This window comes from Cicer arietinum, chromosome 7 (assembly GCF_000331145.2).
Source record: "Cicer arietinum cultivar CDC Frontier isolate Library 1 chromosome 7, Cicar.CDCFrontier_v2.0, whole genome shotgun sequence".
Taxonomy (NCBI): Eukaryota; Viridiplantae; Streptophyta; class Magnoliopsida; order Fabales; family Fabaceae; genus Cicer; species Cicer arietinum.
The window spans coordinates 56,442,163-56,466,772 of record NC_021166.2 but is presented as its reverse complement, the minus strand read 5'-3'; the positions used below and the strand labels follow the sequence as shown (position 1 = coordinate 56,466,772).

Sequence of the window (24,610 nt, the reverse complement as noted above, 5' to 3'; positions counted from 1 at the left end):
CACTTCAACAATAAGAATTGTCCTTCCCAAATAATATATAAAATTTGATTTTCAGCACCAAAAATATGTTGACAACATTTATGTCAATATCATAGAAATTTGACTCACTGCCAAAAAGAGCACTTTAACAATGCATGGCCAACAACAGCCACAGGCAAAACTTGTAAAAAAAAAAAACAACTTTAAATAATACAAGTTACATAGAGATACTTCATTGATCAGACTTCTTTTTTCTTTTCTTGGATTTGTTTTTTTTATCCTTGGAAGGTTTTTTCTCAGTAAGATCATCATCACCTTCAAGTATATGCTCAAACTCTTCATAACTTGCAAATGGAGATGCACCACTTTTGCCACCACTTTTACGTTTTCTTTTTCTTTTGTCAACTTTTTGATCCTCAACATCATCATCAGAGGCATCATCAACATCACCTATGTCAATATCATTGTCATCATCATCAGCAGCAAATGGAGTATCAGCATCATCCTCTTCCATATCTGAGGGAATATCTATCTCAGCATCACTAACATCACCAATCAAGTCATCATCATCATCCTCATTAGCTACTTTATCCAAATCATCATAATCAAAGTCACCATCTGGTCCCAAAGAAGGATCAGCAGAATCCAAGAGATCTTCAATCTCTTCATTATCGCTTTCATCACCACCATCAATATCATCATCAGCAGCATCAAAATACTCCTCAGCGCCCTCTTCATCAGCTGATTTCTTTTTCTTTTTCTTTGATTTTGAAGTTGAACTCTTTTTCACTGTATAGAATTTATGGAAGACAAGATCCTCTGGTGGTACATCTGCTTCAGCTAGTGAGAGAATCTCTGACCCTACTAAGAGGTTGTTAACATCCATCTGCAAAATGGAAAGAAAGAAAATGTCAACCAATTGAATCAAAAGGTTGGAGGAAGGTGCATTAATGCAATGTTGTTAAATAGCAGTTATAGCAGTTATATATGTAGCAGAATTTGAAAAAATCAATACTATTTCGTGATGCGTTATTTAGTACAAAATGCTATCAAATAGCAGCTACAGCAACGTTATAGCACTGATATGCAGCGGATTTTGAACAAATTGTTATTTTTTGCGATTTGCAATTGACAACATTGCATTAACCTCACAAATCATGTTGAAAAACCACTAATGGAAATGGTTGATTGATAAAAATGTAACACTTTTGTTTACCTGTTTGGCAGGTTCAATCTGAGAACCACCATGCCATGTACTTTGTTTTGGTTTCTTCTCCATGAATTTGTCTAGGAAAGCTGTCAAAGAGAGGTCGTTTAACGGGTTTCCGTTATAGACGATGTTGGCTCCAGAAAGAAGAGTTTTTGCCATGGTTGCAACTGAAGGGTGTGCATGTGAAGCAAGCACAATTAACTCCCACCAACTTACACGGTCAGCATTGCTGTAGGGATGAATAAAAGTATGCCATTAATTGCAGAAATATTTTTATTTTATGATATCTTAAATGAGAACTAATATGAAACAAATCAAGCAAATTACCAATAAGATGGCTCTCTGTGTCGTGGATCATAGCCTCCCGGCAACAAAGGTTTATTGGTAGACTCCTGTGATTGCTGAACTTCATTATCAGCAGATACGGACTTTGATTTTTTACGTTTCGTTTTACTCTTTGCAAGCAAGAAATCTACATCCTCTAAAGCATCATCATCATCATCATCATCTTCTTCAGAAGATGCTGGATGATCATCATCTTCACTTCCAGCAGAATCTGTGTCAGAATTGGCAACACCGCCATTCTGAACAAGTACAGTATCACTTTGTTTATTTGCTACAGTTACAGGTTCCTTAGCAGTTTCCTTCTCAGTTTCTTCAATAACATCTTCAAAGTGTTCAAGTTCGTCATCAACAGACTCATTTTGCAACGCTGTGTTCCTATATGACAAGTGAAGATTATGAGTAGATGATTATATTTTCTGGTCAAATGAGTAAATGTTAAATTATTTAGTAAACTTATCAGCACATGAATATCACTGTACAAATCTTTCAAGCCCACAATTATAAAAAATTGTAGAAATCATGGCATTGACACGAAACAAACAATGACCGGCCTTACTTACCATAACGGTGGTCTGGCTTTAAAGAGTTCAGAAAGAAGGAAAAGGCATGCACAGGCATATTGTGGTGGCTGCTGAAGTGCAATCTGAATGAATAAACATCATTGTGTTATCTTATTTTATCTTACAAAAAATGACGAAAGATGGAGAAAGTGAAGTTTAATAACCACCTGCAGTAGGCGTTTCGAAAATGCAGCTACTCGCTTTAAATTAACGTCCCTTTTCATTGCTCTAAGAATAAGTGCAATGAACATTTCTGCCTGAGAACAAACTAGTTAGAAATAATCTACAAGGTGAAGTGAGGAACAGTAAAAGAGCAAGCATTTCTGGTCCAAAGGTAAGAAAGAATGTGAACAATTTTCTTGCCTTTGATGTATTCATGGCAGCTGGAAGCAGGAGTTTGGAGTACAAAGCACGGTAAAATCGATCACTGGCTATTTGATTCTTGGCTGAAATTTTATCAAGAAGCATCAATGCTTGAACTCCTACATTGAAATTTTTTGAATGAACCTGCAAAGTTACAGTTTTTGTTACGATGTCTCAATCAAAATCAGGTAGTGGTATATAGTATTGTCACATCCATTTGAGAGATGCCACATGTAGTGTTTCAATTATGTTATCAGTTTAGTACTTACCAATTGGAAAAGTACTGGTGTTTGGACATCAATGATGTCATCGGCTTCATCACTCGCGACAAAAGGAAATGCTCTATTCACTCCCTGTGAAAATATCAAATGCCAAATAGCAAAGATAGTGAAATTCAAGACTAAGGTTGTGGAAAACCCAAAAAAAATGACTGAATTTGATATGTCAAAGATTTCACAATGATTAATTAAAATCTATTCATGAAATTACAATACTACTATTGTATACTTACCGTTAAGAGAGCTGACAGAAGCCTGGAGTCCATTTCCGCGTGTGATTCTGGTAGACTTTCTGATTTTTTCTCTTTTGCTTTTTCCTTACCGCTTTTATCGGATTTCTCATTGCTGCTTGGGCCAGTGATCAAAACCTGAAGATTTCTTATTGTTATGCTTTTACCTATGACTTATGTAGAAGATCCATGTGTTCCCGTGATAATTCCGTTAGAGATAAAGTTAGAGGAAGAAGGGTATTAGGGAAAACTGATACCTTGAACAGTGCAAAATATATATCAATTAGACGTTTTGCCACTTTTGGTCCATCTCCTTTATTCGTGAGACGAATTTGGCTCAAAAAGTTAACCTTAAGATAATACAGAAAAGGGAATGAGATTCTTCAGTCAAGCCATGTCTAAGTGGATTAGAATAGATTTAATATTAAGTTCAAAAGTCATCAACAATTAAAGGGCCACTTCTGCAACTACAGAAAAGTGATTTCAAACAAATATACTCTCGAGTCTTGCTATTAAAAGTAAAACATGTGCAACTAACTTTGCGTTCAATAACATAAAGATACACAGTAAGAATAGAACAGTAGGACATACAGCGTGGTACTGTGCACGCGGTCCTAAATGAGGCCGAAAGAGAAAAGAATCCACCTCATTAACAACCACAGCCTGCATGAGAAAAACACGTAAAAATGATGAAGAAAAGTGTAGCACCACCAAATAGCATAAAACCCAGAAGAAGAAAAATCAATATCCTTTAAAAGACAAGGATAACAAAAGAAAAAGCCAAATGAGGCATGCCAAGCTCTTCAGCTTGTAATATTTCTTCAAGGATATCAACCGATTTTTTTCTTCCATTTGAACTCATTTCAATAATTCTTTTAGTTGCTTTGATAGGTACAATTGTTGTAGCTCGGCAGTAAAAAATCTTTAGAGAACTAATAACATAAATCCACATTCCACTTTTTTTTTATTGCCGATATATATATTCTTTTGTTCCAGACTTTTTAATTCTTTAGTCAATCGAATCCGTTGAATTGTTTGTTGTTCATATTGAAATGAATCCAAATTAATAAGGAGTTGGTCAAGTAAATATGTATATCTTAACATTGATTAACTCCAAAAACCGAAACAATAGAGGTTGTTAAATGTCCATACCTTCATATTCGGGTGGTCAGACAAAAGGTTGGACATGTGATAGTCAGCATTAGATGCTGCCCTATTATCTGGATCCCCAAGCTGAAGATAAAAACAGAAGTGTTTAGTTACAGTTTGTTCGAGTTCTGACAAACACACTAACCAGTACCACTTCCTATAACACCCCCAATGAAAGATCATATATTGGCTATAGCTTGGTGTTAACTCACTTTATTAACAAGTGCAGTAAGTAGTTTTCGCTCTTGCTCTGACTTCCTACTCAGTAGCACATATATGGTCTGCAAGCAAAAACAAAAGGCCATCGCCGAATATTAATTTTAAATGTGTAATATATCTGAGAACGTCTTACACTAAATCTTAAAACATGCCTTCACGCATGGCACAAGTCACAAAAATAAAAATGAAAACCACAAAATGCAAGGAGGAAAACAAGATAATTTTTTTCCTGTTAGTCACAAGTTGATCTTGCACCAAAACTTCGAAGTTAAGGCAAAACGTTTTGAGTAGGTATAATTGTGCGAACCAAAAACAAACCTTCAATGACTTGTTTTTCAGAGCAGGTAGCATGTCTCGGGATGCTTCTTCAAGTGCAACAACAAATCGTTCATATCTGAGGCAACAGAAAGCTAGTAAATGAATCGCTAAAAAAGAGCATGGATAAATAGAATAATGAACATTGTCTTCGAAAAATGGCAATATTATAATTACTCAAGCATAATATTGAAAAGTATGATGCACTAGCATTTAGAATGTGCTTGAGAAACCCTTAAACAAGTCAAATCAGGTCATTTGATTTATGATTGTGATCATGAACAGTTTTTGTAACACATACCTCTGCTTCAAACATTCCTCAAAATACCAGAAAAGTAGAAGGGAGTAACCATCCTTATTTTCTGGAAGGTGTTTAAGTGGCCGCTGTATCAGGGTCTTCAATTTACGATCTGGTAACAAACTATAAGCAAGATAGGGGAAAAAAAATGTAGTAGGTCAGTGCATTGACGATGTATATGAATCAAAGTCTGTGATTTTCCGTCACTTTCAAATTTATTTCACAGATTTTTATATCATTTTTCATGGAGAAATTTTTTGAAAAGCCTATATGATCACAGTTTAATGATAGAAGAGTTTTTCATAAGGGGGAGGGCATGTGCGAGGGAGAGACAATGAGGAAATGCTGACCTTGCAATAAATAACTCTTGAAGTGCTTCGAAACCTGATAAGGCATGGCGCTTTCCGACCTTGGATGTCACCATTCCTAGAGTAAACAATAAAATTTGTCAAAAACTCGAGTCCAAAGCACATAAAGGAAGGACAAATGATAATACATCCCCTAATGAAAAGCCAGAGTATAAACATGCGGAAGCAATCTCGACACAGCAAAAAAATAAGAGTGAAGAAAAACCGTGATATTGAAACAATATATCGCACTGACAAAGTAACACATGGTCTAACAATTGGTGCAAATGAAACTCATAGCTCATGCATCGCAGGAATACATATCTCATAAACCTCAAAATTAAGTAATATATGCAGGGGGCGTCCTGCTAGGTAAAGAAATCAATTTTTCTTTTAGAACATTAGTTAGAGAATAGAAGTCCGGTAATATGTCACATTTACATCAAATGGCTACTATAAATTTTACAAGGCACAATATGAGAAAAAGACATCTAGAAAGATAAGACAGTCAAATGGCTAAAATCTTAGAAAGGAAGACTGCTCAATTAAGCAAAAATAAAACACAGAACGAGTCAAAAGCATCATTCACTTCCACCAATAAAAAATTATCAGAATCAAGTTCAATGCATAGAGTATATACGTAAGTCTCTCTATGCATTCGACAACTAAAAGGACCGCAGGCAACCCAACATACAGGCTCCCCTAAAAGAAAAAACTTACGCAAATAAGTACGCGAACATATTGCCAGGAAAAAAAAAACTAATCAAAACTTGAAAATCCACAAGTTCTCTCTTCACCCTTCTTGCAATGCTTATCCTTCAATACATACTAGATTTTACATTTCTATAAACAAGTTGAAAAAAATAAAACCAAAACAACTCATCAGAAGATTCAAAACTTGAAATATCCACAAGTTCTCTCCCCACCCTTCTTGCAATGCTAATCCTACAATAAATACTGGAGTTTACATTTCTATAAATAACTTAGCTTATGTTTGGTTCCACATTTGGAGCAGCCAAAATTGATTTTAGCGGTGTAAAATTAATTTTTTTCATTCCTCTCAAGTAGAACTGATTGTGTCTCCAGAATTGTCTCTATTTTGAAGCTAGAATTTGTAGCTTTTGAGTCTAAAAAGCTATTTATCCAAACATAAACCACTTTACATTCAACTCACTAACCAAACGTGCACTTAAAGAAAGAAAACCAACATAAATACATCCATGATACTTCAAATGGAGCATACATAAAGAGTTAATAACAACAAAAGCCAATTAAAAAATAAAAACAAACAAATAGATGAAGAAGAAAATTGAGAGTTGAAATTACCCAAAAGAGCATCAAGAGACCTCAAATTTGCAACAGGATTATCACCAATCAAAACAGAAAATGCAGACACTTTATCAGCAGCAGTACCAGACCTCTGAGTAGAAATCAACATCTTAATATCACTACTACGTCCTCTACTTGATTCATAATCCATAGCAAATTGTGCCATCAACCTCTCACCCATTTCCTTCTTCTTCTCCACAAACCCTTTCCACTCTTCCAAATTCTTCATCTCCACTTTCTTCCCTTCCCCAATCACCTTACCTTCAAGCTCAGCAGCATCCTCAAACCAAACACCCAATTCACTTGCTTTCACCAAAGGAACCTTTGGAAGATTCTTGAACTTGTTATACACTTTCTCCTTATTAGCATCGTTCAATGACAGAACAGGAGGTTTGGGTTTAGGTTCGGATTTTTGTTTTGGTTCGGGTTTTGATTTGGATTTTTCATGGGGTTCGTTGTTTTTGGTAAAAGTTTTGTTTTTAGGGTTTTGGGTAATTTGGGGTGTGGTTTTTTCAGGTGTTTGTTGCTGTTTTTGATTCTTTTGAGGTTTGTTTGGTTTGGTTTTGCGAAAATCGGTATCATTGAAACCAGAATTGGATTGGGAAGTGGATAATCCGAGAGAAGAAGCGAAAGAAGCAACTTCGGATTTGAGGAGGTTGATGTCTTCTGTCGTGTCTTTTGAGGGCTTGTCGGAGTTTGATTTCTTCCCCATTGTCGGAGGTTGAAGGAAGGAAGGAAGGAGGGAAGAAAGAGTTTCAGAGGTTGAAGTACAAACAAAACGAGTAGGGTTTAAGACTTTGGTCCGTTTTACTTAGGCCCGGCCCAGGTATGGCCCAAAAGAATGGAACTCTATATTTTATCGGTATTTTCAGAAAAAATTACTTCGCATCCCTACAAATTTTTAAATTTTCATATTTAAAAATCTGGAATTCCAAATTTTTTCATATATTTGAAAATGTTGGGACCTGAATAAATTTTTCACATTTTTTTTTTAAAAAAAAATAATTACTTATTCTGTAACATTACATATAAAATACAAATTTTTGTTTAACAAAATTATAGAATCATTAAAAGTTGAAGCTAATATATCTTCTTAGAAGTTTATAAACTCGTAGCGTCTAATATAATTAATGTTAATTATTAAAAACAACTGCCTCAAATTTTAGAAAATGTGAAAATTCAAAATGTATACATTTCAAATTCCATTTTGTTAAAAAATTTGAAATATAACTTTTTAAATGAAAACCAATATTTTGAATTTTGTTTAAATAATGCAAAGGGTTTTTTTGGAATATTCCACGATTTGTGAGAATGTAGGTACAATACATTAGGGTGTTACAAGTAATTTTTTTGTGTTTTCTCATTGGTATCATCCATGATTTTTAAAAACTGCAAATTGCATTTTCCTCCCTTAAATTTTTTTAGGTGTACTTAATATAATTTTTTGTTATCACAAATAAATTACGTTTATTTTACCTTTTAAGTCTTAATACAATTAAAAAACGTTGATATTATTAAGTTACATATCATATATCCTAAATTCAAACTCAAAACATAGTTATATTTATTATGTCTTATACCTTAAAAAAATTGTCTATCTTAACTCTTTATATATTATCGATGCATTCTCTTATTGGAAAATGAATTTTATTAGTGGACCGTTCATTAAAAAAAAAAATCATTTCGTATTGGATATTTCGGTATAGTGATTACTTTTTTCACTTCACAAACAAATTAAAGTATACTTTAAAAAAAAAGCACATTTTTTTAACCATCCAAAGTATATTTCAAAATAAAAACATAGTTTTTCTCGGATGTATACCTCAGACACATGTATGGTTTTTTAGCAACATTGGAAATACGATTGGAAATTATAATTTTGAAAGCACCCGTTCGTGGTGAATTATTGTATTTTTAGAACTACTACAAAATCTATGCCCATAATTTTATTGTTATCATCACACACAATTGGTAACCAAACACTTGAACTCATTCATAAAAACCAACACCATCAACCATGAAAACCCATTCTCACAACAATACAAATATTTAAATAGTTAAGACCAAGAGCACTCACCAACAAAAAAATCAAAAACTTAAATATACACAATCAAACTTGAAATTACTGCGATGCTAACAATGGAAGCACAATTAGTAAACTTGCCACACCTAAACATGTACCTTCATATGCAAGACCAAAAAATAAACATCATAGTTGACATTGCCGGCCGACAATCGACCATTGTGTCGTTAATTTCACATTACTTTTCAGTTGTTTATTATAACCAAATGATCACAAATCCAGGTAACTAACAGTTTATGCGCAAATAATTTAACGAACGGCCGAGCAAGTTATAACAATAATAATCTCATCAACTATGTAATTTTTTTAGATTTTTTCAATGAAAATTAAATTATATACAAGATTGGTAATTTTTGAATGTTGAATAATGTAACCTACTTGGGAAGGTACAAAATTTTAATTACTTGTTAACATCTCTATACCACTACCTCCCAAATGAAAATATGATATGTAACTCAAATGCCCTTTTTGAACAAAACTCAGCTTCTTAGCTTGTGACACTGCTATTTGCTTTGGGATTATGTTTTTTTTTTATCTTTACCATTTATTTCTGTACAACAAGTCATGAATACTCATCCTTTGGATGAGGTGTGATAAAGGTCAAGAGGCATTAGTATAGTCTCAAACATAAAGCATCTCACCATGAGTCACCCAATGTTCAAAGCTATTAGTATATTTTCCAACTTTGTTGAGTTCTTCTTCACTTTGTCTCTCCTGAAAACACATTGAAAGCAGAAATGTGATTACCAACAGGTTTCATCCTAGAAAATAATGAACTAAGTTTATATTAGGTTCTAATTAATGAGAGATTATCAATTAAAATGTGGTTCATTACTTGCAAAACAAGTCATTATGAGCTTGCAGATGTTTATAAAGAAGTTTTTTTTCCTTCACTATCAGGTTATGTAGCACAAATACTGACACAGACACAACACTGACACATCGACATCGATAATTATTTGAAAAATTAATTAACTGAATGTAATCAATGTGTTGGTGTTGTCTGACACTGACGCGTGTCAGACACTGAGACATGTCTTTGACCAGAAGTGTCGCTGCTACAGAGTTATCAGGTTTTCGGGAAAAAGCGACCCTAGTACTTCAAAACACGGTCGGGAGGTTAGTAAAATCTAGCCAAATATTGTTACATTCCGGGTTCAAATTCTGGTACTCCTAATCAATTTGACCGTTTCTAAAAAAGTTAAATAAGAGAGCTTCTGAGAAAATTGACATCTAGAAGCTAATTTCTTTACACCATCATTCATCACGTGTTCACACACTGTTGGATTATTGTTTTCCACAAAACTTTGAAAGCAAGAAACAAAGTGAAAACAAGTTGATGTTTTTTATATTTAAAAGATGAAAACAAAAAATGTTTACTGAAACCAAACAAACCTAATGTCCTAGGACAACAAAACATTAAAATATAGATCCCTAATATATTTCAATATTTTGCCAATAAATTTGCATTGTCAAGTAGATGTTCCAACTACAAGTTTACAAAGAACACATCAATAAATCTTATTCACATGCCTTGAAATCCAGAAAGAACCTAATGTTGCTTTAAATGGAATGCTTCAAAACAAATTGCTTTCTTTTTCTTAATAAGCTATATCTGGTTAATATTTTCCATAATGAAAGGAAGTTATGTTGCTCCATAATGATTCTAGAACTAACAAAATATACTGACCTTCAGGAAGGGTCCAGATTCATTTGCAGATGTCTCAGTTACTAGTTCATTCACAATATTGTCTGAGGAGATGCTGGTTGACCTGTAATATCAACAATATTGGCATCAATTTCCACCAAAATTTTGAAAATTGTAAACCAATCCCCAACTCAAGTCAGGTTTTTGCTCCACAGTATTAACATTAAGCTGCTTAAATTACTCAATCATGTCATTTAAATACATACACAATTTAGACACCTTAATCAAATAAGTATCGGCCATGTTTGGATAAACAGCTTAACTAAGCGTTTATACGCTTATCATCTAAATGTTCATGTATAAGCTATTTATATAACAAAAGATAAGATAAAGTCAAACCTTTTTCATATAAGCTATAAGTTATTTTCATACGCTATTCTAGAAAACTGATGGAAATAAGTTGAAAACACCTTATGGACATATCATAGATTGTTTCCATAAACTCTCTCAAATAGTCTCAAGTGATTGTGCCAGCAGATAAGTTCAAATAAGTCGATTCAAACAGGCTCATATTGGAAAAAACAAAAAGTCTCAATTATTAGTTCATTCACAATATTGTCTAAGGAGGTGTTGTTTGACCTATAACATCAACAATATTGGTATCAACTGGCACCCAAATTATGAAAATTGTAAACCAAGAATCCCTAACTCAAGAATTAGGTTCAAATGTTAGGATATTAGTTGTTAGGTTAATTTTTTCTCCTTTACCATAGCTTATACCTGGTCTTTTAACTCCTTAGCTCAAATCAGTTGAGGTTTGAGCTACTGGTTTACTCAATAATATTAATATCAAGCTACTTAAATTACTCAATCATGTCATTTGAATACAGACCACAATTTAGACACCTTAGCCAAATAATTATATTGGAAAAAAATGAGAATCATGCTATCCTAATTCCACTAAGGATTCACTTCAGCATAAAACCCTAGACTAACATGTTGTGACAATTCACAAAACATTGTTGAGACACATTAAATTCTTCCACTAATGTGCTAATTTAAGGAACTGAGTGAAGGCTTACTTAAGGTTTTGCTAAGCTCTAGTTAAAATCCTTTCCCACGCTCTTTGTTATGTCTTCCAAATTCAAACTATTGTTTCTCATAATTGCATGAAATCTCAGTATTGCATAAACATAAAGGTAACAGAATTTTAATCTTCAATCCTTGTCAGTTTTCTAATTCATGGGTGAACCTCCCTAAATAATCGAAATATACTAATGATGTGATAAAAGCGATATGAAGCCCAGACAACTGACACTACATATTGACACGTCGGCACTACTAATGTCAAAAACATAGGACACCAACACCTATACTTATATGATAGTTTTTCACTTTCGTTGATGCATCTACTACCGAAAAACTAAACACGTAGTTAAATTTCATGTCCAAGGGGTCTAAGGTGCGTCAAAGCGAAGAAAAACAAGTTTTATTTTTGGGACACATATTTGAGGTGTCATCAAACACAGCGACGCGCCTAATCTTAAGGTGTCTGTATAGTAAAAGCATTCTTCTCATCAGGGTAGGCCAAGTATAACTGTATAAGGTAGTCCAAGCCCTTGCTTTAGACCTCAAGAATATTTTTCCTATAAAAAATAGGCCTCAAAATAAATATTCTCGTACTATTAGTTGAAGCGTTAAAATAATATTTGCAGTGACGTGTAATAATCGCAACGGAAAATACTAAAAATCACAGCAATAAACTATAATCCGACAGATTTGAACGCAATTTGTAATGTTCGAGTATAAACTTTTCCACCAAAACCACTAACAAAATCAACTTTGTCTGACAGAGAATTTGTATACATACTTAGTTTAAACTCATCTATACCAAAATTTCCACTTTGGTATTTTACATTTAAAAAGACCTCACTTTAAAGTTTGCTTTAGCATATATATGTGTTGGACCAGCTCTGCTTCTCATTATCACGCGCAAAATTCAATATACGCACCAACAATACCTTTGATCAAGATTTGAAGAAAGCATGAGGGTAATGACAAAGAAAGCAACAAGATCATAACATAGGTATAAGATTACCAATCAAAGTATTTTAACTACCTTTCAAGTAATTCCTCTTCACAAGAATTTCCAGAAGAAGAAAGCCAGTCCACATCAAGGAAATTGGAGCAGTCACCTGCATCTCCATGTTCATCATAACAAATGTGATCATTATCACAATATTGGTCCTTGTCCATTCCTCCATATATTTTCCTGTATAATATTGATAACCCATAAATTTCAAAAGATTTGGATGGTTTGAGTAATAAATCTTAAATCATATCAAGTCAAACTATGTATCACATTACACATAGCAAAGTACTAATCCTATTGTTTACTACTCCATTTGGACTCAATTATGAGCAAAAATACATATTTTCACACGTATTAAAGATGGTAGTTAAGTGTATTTAATTTTCTTGAATTCATGTAAAAAATGAAATGCATTTACTAACCTACACCTAATTATAATTTTTATCTGCTCCAACATTAAGGAATTCATCTAAAGATATTTTTGGAATAACAACATTAAATGTGTATAGATTAGTTGGCATTTGCTTAAATTTGAGTCCAACAAATGTAGGTCTTTTTTTGCTTACAATCAAGTCCAGAAGAAGTACAGTGCCTAACCACCAATTATCCTATATACTCTCTTTCGAATAGCAAACTAAATTTAAAAAATAAATCAATGATTTGATATAGAAGAGAATATTAAGATGCTACCTTAAATTTTTTTAGTTATTAAGTGTATCATCCTAAGTCGATGACACCTACTCACTACATCATTCTTTTAGAATTAAAAATATTGTATTCAGCAGGCAAAATGTGAATTAAGCATACCTGCAATGACAAATAGAACTTCCACAAGTAAATATGTCTGAAGTAGACTCCAAAAGACTTTGCTTATCAGGTTTTTCAGACGAGTGCTGACAATCTGGAGCATGCAAATTCCTGATTGTAGTGTCAGTTTCGCCGAGAATGTTGCCATCTGATAGTGATCTTTTAATACTTGACCTACCAAATAAAGAAATAACCCTGTCAATATTTGTACAATGTAAGACATGATTAAGAGAATATCATTTAACGAAACTGACAAGGAACAGATGATTTTTATTTGCTTTCATCCTCAAAAAACGGACAATCAAATTGAGTTCGTTTTGCCTATGTCATCTAAAGAGTGTTCAGCTTTTTGCGGAAAAATACAAGACAAGCTTTCAATGATTTATAGTTTAAGATCATAAGATTTGGAGCTAGCAACACAGTAACAATAACATTTGGCACTCATCAAATCAAAATATTGTCAAGTTATTAGGTCGAACAATATTTCCAATCAAAGAATTTAACTCGAAACTACGGAAAGATCTAAATAGGAAAGTATATAACTGAACTTAGTACATGTAATGGTTCATAAATCACTAAATCAGTTAACTTGAAAATTAAATATTTACAGGTCATAAAAGTTCTATTTTCTATAAATTATTATCACCCCTCAGAAATGATTCGTTAAATGAAAAAAAGAAAAAAGTGCTACTGAAAAATTCAAGTATACCTAACACTTCCATCTGCTAAATCTGGGCCATGTTTTCCAACAGTGTAATATTGATCTGAATCAAGCTCCCACAGTGCTGGTTTTCCCTGTTGTGGCTGAAAATGCCCCAAGAATCTGAACAAAATAATATCAAACAAAACATTAACTAATTCATTCTAATGCAACTACCATAAATATGAAATAACTACACGTGTAAGATCATAACAAGGTCTTTATTGGACTTACATGTTAATTGTTTTTTGTTTATAAACATCCAAATATGTATTGTTGTAATAACGCTGTAGGGTTCGAATTAATTCTTGGGATTGTGCTGCTGCCTTCCATTGACCTCTTCTCTCAGAAAATATCTAAATAGCAAAAGAATTGCATAATATCCAAAGGAAAGAACAATAGTCAGATAAATTTTCCACGCAAATAAAATGAGCAAATATAGTTTCCACTTCAAAATTCAAGAAAAATCATGATGATCTCTCTATAGTCAATTAATCACTAAAAGACTAAGATATTGAATATCTCGTCTCATAAAAACTTCATAAAACATACATGTAACATAAAAAGTAAAAATAAAAGGTGTCCGAGCTTCTATTATTTGCATGGGAATCGGATAGTATTCATTAAACAAAGATCTTTGCTCACTAGGGAAATACCATAAATAATTGGAAATAAAGTCTCACTTTAAAATATGCACTATCATTGAAACAAAAACATTATATAGCATTGGATTTGTGATTGCATATTACATTTCATAATCCATAAACTCCAAACTCTAAACGGTGGAAAAATTACCTTGTTGTGCGCGGCAGAACCGCCATATTGAAAGGCTAATGTGTCACCCATGGACTCATAAGCTGTCATTAATTCCTTTGCCAAAGGGTTATCGAGATCAAGATACGGAGTTTCAGTAAATCCTAATACTTGTAGCTGACGTCCGAGTGCAATTAGTCCATAAGCATATTGCGCAACGTTGGTGCGGTCTAAACAATCTATGCAATTTGTCCTCAACACACCAGCTTGATACATCTTGGGTTTGACACAGTAATCCTTGTTCTCGTTATCACTGCAATAACCATTGCCGACTTCTTTTTCCTTATCATCATTATACTTGTTTATGCTAGCTTGTTCCACAACAGATTGATCAATGACATCGTTATTTCTGCATTTGAATTACAAAAGCAACTACTGTTAACCGAACAAGCCAATAAAATTGTGGGATATGTATTATCCCTTAATACAAAGCATAGCATGTAATAACCCATCTAAACAACCAAATAACTATATCAACAATAGAAAATAATGAAGTGAAATTTCAACTTGCATTCGTACAACAGCAAAGTGGGTCGAAATGTGTTGTTACAGTACTTACTCGGAGTAGGAATGTTGGAATAGCCTCATATCTGGTGTCAATGGACAGTAGAAGATGCCAGTTAGCTTCAGTGCGTATGCAGCCACTTTTCCAAGTTGTGCCAACACATTGGTTGCCTTGCTGCTAAATGTTGTGATATAATAATGTCAAAATAACACCAAGGAAAAAAAATACATAGTGCTTAAACCAAAGGGAAGAGCACAGTTACCATTTTGAGTGCTTATTCAGATCCCAATGAAGAAACCTCAGGCGATTTTCTCCTCTCAAATTTTGATTAATAGACCTAACAGCAACAGAGAACCCTTTTCGCAGAATAGTTTCACGAGGCTTCTTCTCACGAGTCTTAAACACAAAAAGATAAAAGAATATGAAAGGTAAAAAATCTATTAGTTTAGATATGAGACAAAGAAACCAAACACGCCCAATGGTTTCCTTACATATGTAGAAATGCATACCTTAATCAAGTTCAATATGATAATTGGATTTCCATATCTCTTAGTAAGATTTTCAAAATGAAGTCTTGTGGCTTCAAACGTAGAGTCCTTCGGTGATACTGGCAAAAAAGAACCAAAATGAGAAGTCGGTTTAAATTACAGAATAAACGAGAAACAAAGGAAACATGTTTATGTATTGTACATATAATGTCAGGTTTTATATTCAACGGAGAGGCTTCTTGAGTCCAGAATAGAGGGATTGAACCCCGGATCTGCACAACAGAACTGATTTGCATCGGCGATCCATCACTAGCATCTGCAAAGACTATTTGCTCTGTCTCAACATCATTAGCTACTCTACCCTTTTCATTCACTCCTCGTTTCAAATATCTGCACGACAAGATAAAGAAACCTCAAACATGTCTACAAACATTAAATAAGCGTTGACAAGAAATCCGCAAGGGAAAGTATCGTGGTGACAAAATCACTCAGTTTACATGACTTTCATGGATTGAAACTACAAACTCGAGAAATTAACATAAGATGGTACAGTATAGGTACACTCAGACATATGCAATTAATCCAGGATCACAAGTGCAAAGATGTGATATAGAATGCAATATTAATTTCATCACAAACCCAAAGAAAGCTAAATAAAATCACAAACCTTGTGCCAGCATAGTGCCTTGAGCGACGAGCAATGATAATCAAGTTGAACTCACTTCCAGATATAGAAAGTTTAACCTACACGCCATACCATGAAATGAACCCTTGTCAAGAAGAAATGAGAAAGAACCAAAGAAACAGGTACAAGCCACCGGCATTTTATCCACATTAGTTACTTCCCTTCATAAAATCTCAAAAACATATTAATCATAAAAGAAGACTCGGTATGTACCTGTTTGAAAAAGCCATAGACTAAGGCGACAGTCCAGGAAGTATTCTGAAGATTATTCCTGATTCCACGAGTTAAAAACTCGTTCCAAACAAACAGTGTTTCATAAAGTGATTGTCCCATAAAATTATGACTAGATACATTCTTTTGGAGACTAAGCATGATGTTGTATGAGTAGCTGTAAAAGAAGTCCTTTGTAAGATCCATACTGCATAGAAGCTTCTTGTATCTAAGTCACAACAGAAGAAAGAAACAGAAAATCCCATTAATAAGTTAGTTTTTATTAAATGTAGGAATATAATGAAGAAAAAAAATGGACTAGTATAAAAATAAAAACAACTTATGAAACCAATAACTCTAACCAAAAGTATTTAAAAATGAAACGAAAGCGATCTCCCATGTGAACTCTGGAAATACCTTGTCTCACTCAAAAAGTTATATTTACATCATAACAGCAATGAAGATTGCTCCTGTATACACTTGCACAAAATGAACTTACAATAAAAGTAGAACATGAAAAACAACAAGGAGGAATACACTATCCACTATACTATACTATACATATTACATGACTCCGAAATCTAGAAGAAGCTTTATTGATTCTATCTAAAGTGAGACAATTAGAGAGTACCACAGAAAGACGAGAGGGTTGATCTGAGGAAGCCGACATTGTGCATATGCACTGAAGAGAGACGATCAACAAAATATATAGTAGTACAAAGAAAAAACACTAAAATGTAGAATATCAACACAAGTATAATACGATGATCTAACAGAAACGTTTTCACGACACAATATAATGAATGAACTCCAAAATAAATAAATAAAACGCGATTCATAACATAATCCTCATCCAAGTACAATGGATAGGGTATAGTTCTCAATGCTACTCTCATATGGCTCCTGAAATGTACCATAGACACATTACAGGTACATGTAAAATTGACTAAAGACCTGTTCTCATCCTTAGAATACGCCATTTTTGATCGCACACTTGCGTGTGGAATTGGAATCATTTCGCTCTTTGTGATAGCATATACAGTATGCCCGCATATTGTGCCGATCTTCCTCCGTTTCGTTATAAGCAGCATGTAGTATGGCTCAAGAAATTTGATAAATCCTAAGTAAAAAAATACCATAAACAGTTAATTTATTATGATGAATAATGTTGGAAAAAAACACTAATATAGTAATAAAAGTTTTTCCGTAATATTGAAGATAGGAAATACCAATTATTCCATAGCAAGTTGTTACAAATTTAAGCCCCCCTGTGGACTTGTTTCCTTCATGTAGACGTCTCAAAAGGTCACAACACTCGACTTCTGAGTATACCGTTGAATCTTCGATGATGTTTAGTTCAGACGGCTCCGATCTGTCAATCTTTAAGACCCTCCAAAATGTTCTGTTTTTGTCTCTTCCAATCATGTAGAATCTCTGAGCATACAAAAATGGTAAGTGACCACATTAATAGTACTCTTTAGTTCTATTATTTGCATGGACAAAAGTAACAAAATATGTTCTCAGAAGGAAAAAGTACATTTCTTCAATTAATGACAATAATTTAGAAAGAACTAAAACAAACATTCTACTATAAATATCAATTTACCACCAAAGCAAAATTCCATATATGAAACTAGTAAAAAGAAAGAGAGAATCACACATAAACTTAAAAGCTACAAATTTTCAATGAAAAGGATATTCTATTATTCATTTACCTATTATGTTTTTCTAACAAAAGCAGCTGGTGAGTTTCTTACATACTATTTATAGTTTATACTTATTTTTGTTAACATAAAAAGACAACCAAAGCTCATTGCCCATAATTCCAAATCCTCATAGAGTCCATAATAGTCATTTAATGCATATTGCGCACTTGCATCAAGTTGTGCACGGTAACGTAATGCCATAAACCAAACTCAAATGTCTTTCATTATTTCCTTAAACATTATTTGACCTAAGTGTCAAATGAGAAACAGTTGTATCTGCCCTTGTTGTGCAGATACAAATGAAAGTGAAAGAGACAAATGACAGTAATTTAACTGCAAGAAGATAAACATAGAGTAAAATTTAAGGTTGTCCTTTGCCTCATTTTCAGCGAAAATTTTGGACATATTCACATGGCTTCTCAATCTTGCCAAAGTGAGGAGAATAAGACAAGGAAAGAAAAATGGTAGTAGCTATCTTTCAGGAAAAAAACAAATGTCAACATGCATGACACTGATTGAGGAAAGTAAAAAACAAAAACCCTACTTTCCCTTTTAAAAAGATTAGTTGTAAAGTTGAATGCCAGCAAAATCGGTATTCAGTAATATCAATGGAACCTTTCAAGAGAAGTGCGGTGAATTTGTTGTCAATAAAAAGGTAAGTAGAAAACAATGCTTAGATGTTCAATCATCCATTATACATTATTAACCCTGAAAATATGGGGTGAAATGAACAAAAGAGCCGACATGTAGATTTTCGACAAAAAGATGCAGAGGGCATTTGGATTTAGACTTTTCTTGTGACATAAGCAGTTGAGTAAAAGTTTGAAAGAGCTTATGAAAAATAGTTTATGATGTCTAAAGTGGACTTCAGTTTATTTTCATAAGCTCCTCCAATTAGCTTGTTCTCATTAGTTGTTTTCAACTAATGAAGAGTTAACCCCCACTCCCTCTTCTTTTTGAGAAAAAACTTAGACATAAACACTTATACAATAAGCGTTTACTGATAAGGGCTTAATTAATTTGTATATCCCATAATCTGAAAAGATGGAGTATAGGATTCCATAAGCCAATTGCTGCAAAATCATTTGACAGTGACAGTTATTTACCATTACAAGCATCATGAACAACACACATGACAATCACAAATGTATTATACAATCTATGAAGCACTGACACAGCCACATAGACAAATGTAACAACATGTGTCAGTTTCGTGTCCGTGTCAGATGTTGACATGAGTCGAACACCAGACACGCCTTGAATTCAACGTGTCAGTGCGGCATAGATTTTAACGATTCAAGATCAGCAGAAGCAGCCAAGCAGAAAACCTGGATAGATCCATGTTTTCTTGCGGAATCGGCGGGAATCAGTTACAGAGTTCAAAAACTCAACAAGCCCATCATCATGATGAGAATTCAGAAAAGCATCTAAATCCCCACTGCAAAACAACTCATATTAAACAAAACAAAACAAAACAAAAATAAATAAATAAATCTTTACAATTACAACCCATTTGATTCCTTTTCCCAATTGAAAAAATCTCACAACCCTTGAATGAATATCTGAACAAGTCAAATGAACTTGAATTTGACAACAAAAACAAAAACAGCAGAACAAGAAAACCGAAACACAAAGTCACAAACAAAAACAATATCATAGAAACATAGTAACACAGAAACAAAAACAAAAAACAAAATTAACATATTTCAGATCATGCTCAAAAGACACAAGAAGAGTAATGCAAGCATAATTGACAAGAACAGAAAAAAGATCATATATTTACCGAGCGACTTTCATAGAGCCTAAACTTTTGCATGTAGCAAGACTTGAAGTCAACTCCATCATCAACAACAACACTTCTCTGCAACTTCTCCTTTGATATCTCCATCAAAATTCAGATCCCTCCCAAGCTTCAAAACAAAGCTCAGGTTTTTCTCCTTCTCTAAATAGATCACCAGAAGAAAATTCAAAAGAGCTTTCTGTTTAATTGAAACAGAAACTCTTGAAAAAAACAAACACTTACCCAAAAACAAGTACAATAAAAAGCTCAAAACTTTACATCAATGGTCCACATAAAAATTTGTTTACATAAACAATGACACAAAATAAAAAAGACCCAGAAAAAGAAAAAGAAAAAATAAATGGAAAAACAAACAAGGGTGAAATCTAAATCAGAGTTGAGATGAAGAAACCAATAAAAAAAGCAGCTTTTTGAGGAATCACAAGAAAGTGTTTGGTTTTGGGGAATGGAGAAACAGAAGCAGCCTTTGAGTTTCAGAAATGAAAAGGAAAGTGAAATATGAGATTTGTCAGAGAACCACATAAAAGTAAAAATGGAAAATAAATCAAATAAAATTAATATATATCTATATATATATATATACAAAATAAAAACTATAAATTATTATTGTAAAATTATTTTATACTGATAATTATTTAAATTGTATTACTTTTTTTCAGTTTTTATTTAAAATGTTGTTATTATAATTTTTTAAATCATTTGATTCTAAGAAAAAAAGTTTGAATTAATCTAAAATTTGACTTAGAGGTTACTAAAATTTAATCAATAATTATTCCAAATAATATTTGAATAATTTATTTTTAACTAAAATCTAATCACTTGGTTATATTAATACATTATAATTGATTGTCAGAGTAGAATAATTTTACGTTATTAATGTTTTTTATTCTATTATATAAATATGAATTGTTAGAAAAAAATATATATAAATATGAATGAGAAAAATGCAATATAATGATGTAAACAATTAAAAAAAACGGACAAAGAAATTTGGGGTTATTTTCAATTTGATTTGCGTGTGTATTGCGTGAACATCTTTTTTTTTTCCACACTCTACCTGGCATCAGGTTTTTTTTTTTTTTTTGTTGTCAGAGTCTTCTGTTTCTCTTTTTCTTGTCTTTTTCTTATTATTACCAGGCACCAAATTTACCTGTTTGAATTTTCAGTTTCTTTTCACAAATTTGAATTTTGTTAATTTGGTTGTAATAATAGTATTAATGTAATCATTAGCTCTCAAAACAAAGTAATCATTACTTTTTCTTCTAATATTCTGTACTAATAACTTACTAAGTTTTATTTTTAGTCAAAAAGAAAAGTTTTATTTATGTACACATTCAATAATATATTATCACATTATATAATTAAATTAAAATTCATAATTTGTTCTGTCAAAAGAAAATATATATTTTGTTTTACTCATTAAATGACATAACAATAAATTAGTTACTGTATTTTAAAATGCTTTTATAAAGACTATGTTTCGAAATTAAACTATTTTTGATTTTGTTTTTTATTATAATACATAAATTATATTATCGAGTTTATTTTAAATTTTGATTGATTTGAATAGATTTATATAACGAGACAAATTTTAAATATTTATTTTTTCTTATCAAATTTTCTTAAAAAAATAAAACATGTATTATTAATGTGCAAAAATTGTTGTTTACATTTTTACTGTTTAATATACCATTATTTTCTTTATTTAATTAATGTGTGCATCATATTTAGTTTCAATATTCTTCTTTTTTTTGTTATAACATGTTCTATATTCTTATTACAGCATTGGTTAGTTCTACTAAATACTCAAGAAAAACCAAAAAATTTGATCATGGATCAACTTTAAAATAAAATAATATTTAAAATAAAATAATATTAGGTTTAAGCTAAAAAAATTAATTAAAAATAGATATAAACAAAAAATTTGAGGACAAAAATAATAGTTAATTCATTTCAAACTAAAATTTATATGGCATGAATTATATCATGTAGCTAGTAAACAAAATTGAGTTCTATCCATAATTTTTTTAGGAAAATGTGGAAATTATAATGATTTTTTAACTATTTACGAATATACTAGACCAACCAATGGATTAAAAGTTAACTTAAAAAAATGTTTTTAAGCAAGATTTTAATTAATGCTAAAAATATGAATATTGATATCGTTATCACGAGAATCCTTATTTCTAACGTTCTCACGTAGTCACATGTATCATGTCTATCCATATAAAAAATGTATAAATTTTTTTACAAAGAAAAATATTTATTTATAAATAAATAAATAAAAATGCATTAAATTAAAAGGAAACTACATTTCATTTGCTAGCTATATATTCGTTTTGTTACAGTTTTTTTTATAAAAAAAAAATATATATTTTTAAAGTATTTCATTATTTTATTATAATTTTAAAAAAAATTCAAATGAAAAAATGTTTAAATAGCTTCTTGTGAAAATCATTTAATTATTTTATATTTTTGCTATTTTTTATTTATAATAAAATTTCAAAAAAATCTTATTGAATAACATCTCATAAAAATTATTTTCGAGATATATCTTTTTTAAAAGTTAAAAACAATGTCATATATATTATGTTAAATTTTATATCAATAAATATCTAAATTATTGAATGTTATAATCACTTTTCTATTTTATAGTAAACGTATCCAAAATTGTTTCTACTATTTAAAAAAAAAAATTATTCTTAAAAATATAAAATAAATTTTTTTAATCTATAAAAAACGAATTTATAATCATAGTTTTTTGTAATAATAATAAATCAAAGTCAAGGTTAAATTAATCAAAAGTAAATCAAATTATAATTTTTATCTCTAACTTTGAATTATTTTTATATTAAACTGTCGTGCATATAAGTATAGTGGTGGATCTTTTTATTAGAACAAGAGATGATTATAGTCACTTTAAAGTGTTCAATAATTTTTTTGAAAAAAATAACTTATAAAAAAAAATTAAAAAAAAATATAATTATAAATATACATAATTTTTAACTTAAATTTGAATTTGTACGTTATAAGCTTCATTTAGAGATATAAAAATTAAATTTTTGATCCGATAAATATGAAAAGTTTAAATGGAATCAATTCAATTTTTTTTGTGTTTGACCCCAAATTAAACCAAACCAAATAAAACAACTTCAAACGATCTAGGTATGGTTTCACTTAGGCTAAATAGTATATGCGGTCCCTTAACTTAATTTCAGTTAGCGTTTTAGTTATTTATCTTTTCCCCCTAATTTGATCTTTTATTTTTATTTTAAGTGACAATTTGATCTTTTATGTTTTAAAATGTCAATAATGTTATCCTTTTTTTCACAAAAATTTAAAAAATTCATCAAAATTTTCAAACAAAACACATAAAATTAATTATTATCTTCAATATAATGTAAATTTCATCAAATGCATAACTCAGATATTCAAATAATCTTATATTTTCATCTCTAACAACATCAAATAAATAATAAAAATATGAGTTTATTTAAATATTTAAGTTATGAATTTAATGAAATTTGTATTATATTGAAGATTATAATTAATTTTATGGGTTTTATTTAAAAATTTTAATGAATTTTTTGAATTTTTGTAAAAAAACGATAACATTGTTGACATTTTAAAACATAAAAGTTTAAATTGTCACTTAAAATTAAAATAAAAAACAAAAATATAAAAGACTAAAACGTTAACTGAAATTAAGTTAAGGGACCGCGTGTACTATTTAGTATTTCACTTAATATAAAATTGATTGCTTATATCTAAACATTACTATTATATTTTATTTTACACAATATCAATAATATTATCTTTAAAAAAGTGTTGTATTTAAATATTTTTTTAGTTATTTATATTTTATTTTTCACATTGTAGTTTATATATTCGTGACATACAAAAATTATGTAATTATTTTAATAATATACAAAAATTGATGTTTTAAAAATATAACTCATTTGAACTAAACCAAATCAACACATTCTTTGTCAATTTCTTTCAAATTTTATGATAAAAGATTTAAAAGTTCAATGCTCGACCAAAATAACTATCTTTATTCTTCAAAATTTTCTTCTAAAAAATGAATCAATCCAATATATTACACTTATAGTTCAATCACTCTAAATTGTATAACCCATCTCTATCCTTATATTTACAATTTTTGTGCGCTTACATTTTAAATTTACAAGTTAAAATTTATATATATAATAAAATATTGTATTTAATATATCAATTAAAATTTTAAAATTACCACCCAAAAATTTTGGTCAAGCTAGGCCACTGCATTATTCCAGTTATTGTGGCTCGACCATGTTTGAAAAAGCTTGTAATATTTATATAAAAATTAACAGATAGTTAATTTCTTTCACTATATGCATTTTGCAAAAGAATTATCAAGTCAAATTAATTTCTTAAAACTAATCGCTAAGAACATACTAGAATGTTATTA

At 31.1% G+C, this 24,610-nt stretch overlaps 2 protein-coding genes across 3 annotated transcripts; both read right to left on the bottom strand.

Moving 5' to 3' along the window:
• Positions 1-17: 17 nt before the first annotated feature.
• LOC101511601 (protein SLOW WALKER 2) lies at positions 18-7,419 on the bottom strand. The gene is made up of 16 exons (XM_004510497.4): positions 6,620-7,419; positions 5,297-5,372; positions 4,950-5,069; positions 4,652-4,727; positions 4,327-4,395; positions 4,118-4,198; positions 3,557-3,628; positions 3,223-3,315; positions 2,969-3,103; positions 2,727-2,810; positions 2,458-2,601; positions 2,262-2,351; positions 2,095-2,177; positions 1,517-1,909; positions 1,196-1,418; positions 18-865 (listed from the first exon to the last, which is right to left on the bottom strand). Exons 1-16 carry the CDS (start codon positions 7,332-7,334, stop codon positions 212-214), a joined length of 3,108 nt encoding a protein of 1,035 aa, XP_004510554.1. The 5' UTR covers positions 7,335-7,419; the 3' UTR covers positions 18-211.
• A 1,555-nt stretch (positions 7,420-8,974) lies between these two features.
• Positions 8,975-20,693, bottom strand: LOC101511927 (phosphoinositide phosphatase SAC2-like). Of its 2 annotated transcripts, none has more exons than XM_012718655.3 (16): positions 20,143-20,693; positions 17,883-18,087; positions 17,608-17,773; positions 16,657-16,882; positions 16,426-16,502; positions 15,961-16,148; positions 15,780-15,877; positions 15,533-15,666; positions 15,325-15,447; positions 14,748-15,114; positions 14,187-14,308; positions 13,962-14,075; positions 13,253-13,426; positions 12,473-12,625; positions 10,396-10,477; positions 8,975-9,419 (listed from the first exon to the last, which is right to left on the bottom strand). In XM_012718655.3, the coding sequence occupies exons 1-16, from the start codon at positions 20,245-20,247 to the stop codon at positions 9,327-9,329; spliced, it is 2,427 nt and encodes an 808-aa protein (XP_012574109.1). In that variant the 5' UTR covers positions 20,248-20,693; the 3' UTR covers positions 8,975-9,326. The 2 variants fall into 2 exon arrangements, with proteins under 2 accessions (XP_012574109.1, XP_012574110.1); XM_012718656.3 differs by having other exon boundaries at positions 15,325-15,444; positions 20,143-20,692.
• Between the last annotated feature and the right edge of the window lie 3,917 nt (positions 20,694-24,610).

Bases quoted from the DNA above. Each gene is read 5' to 3' on its own strand.
- LOC101511601 (XM_004510497.4), bottom strand. From the start codon at position 7,334: ATGGGGAAGAAATCAAACTCCGACAAGCCCTCAAAAGACACGACAGAA. The intron at 5,373-6,619 runs GTAATTTCAACT...TGTTTACTCTAG, and splicing joins GTCTCTTGATGCTCTTTTGG to GAATGGTGACATCCAAGGTC. The intron at 1,419-1,516 runs GTAATTTGCTTG...TCATCCCTACAG, and splicing joins CACAGAGAGCCATCTTATTG to CAATGCTGACCGTGTAAGTT.
- LOC101511927 (XM_012718655.3), bottom strand. From the start codon at position 20,247: ATGGAGATATCAAAGGAGAAGTTGCAGAGAAGTGTTGTTGTTGATGAT. The intron at 18,088-20,142 runs GTAAATATATGA...TTGTATGCTCAG, and splicing joins GGCTCTATGAAAGTCGCTCG to AGATTCTACATGATTGGAAG. The intron at 14,076-14,186 runs GTAAGTCCAATA...TATTTTGTTCAG, and splicing joins AAACAAAAAACAATTAACAT to ATTCTTGGGGCATTTTCAGC.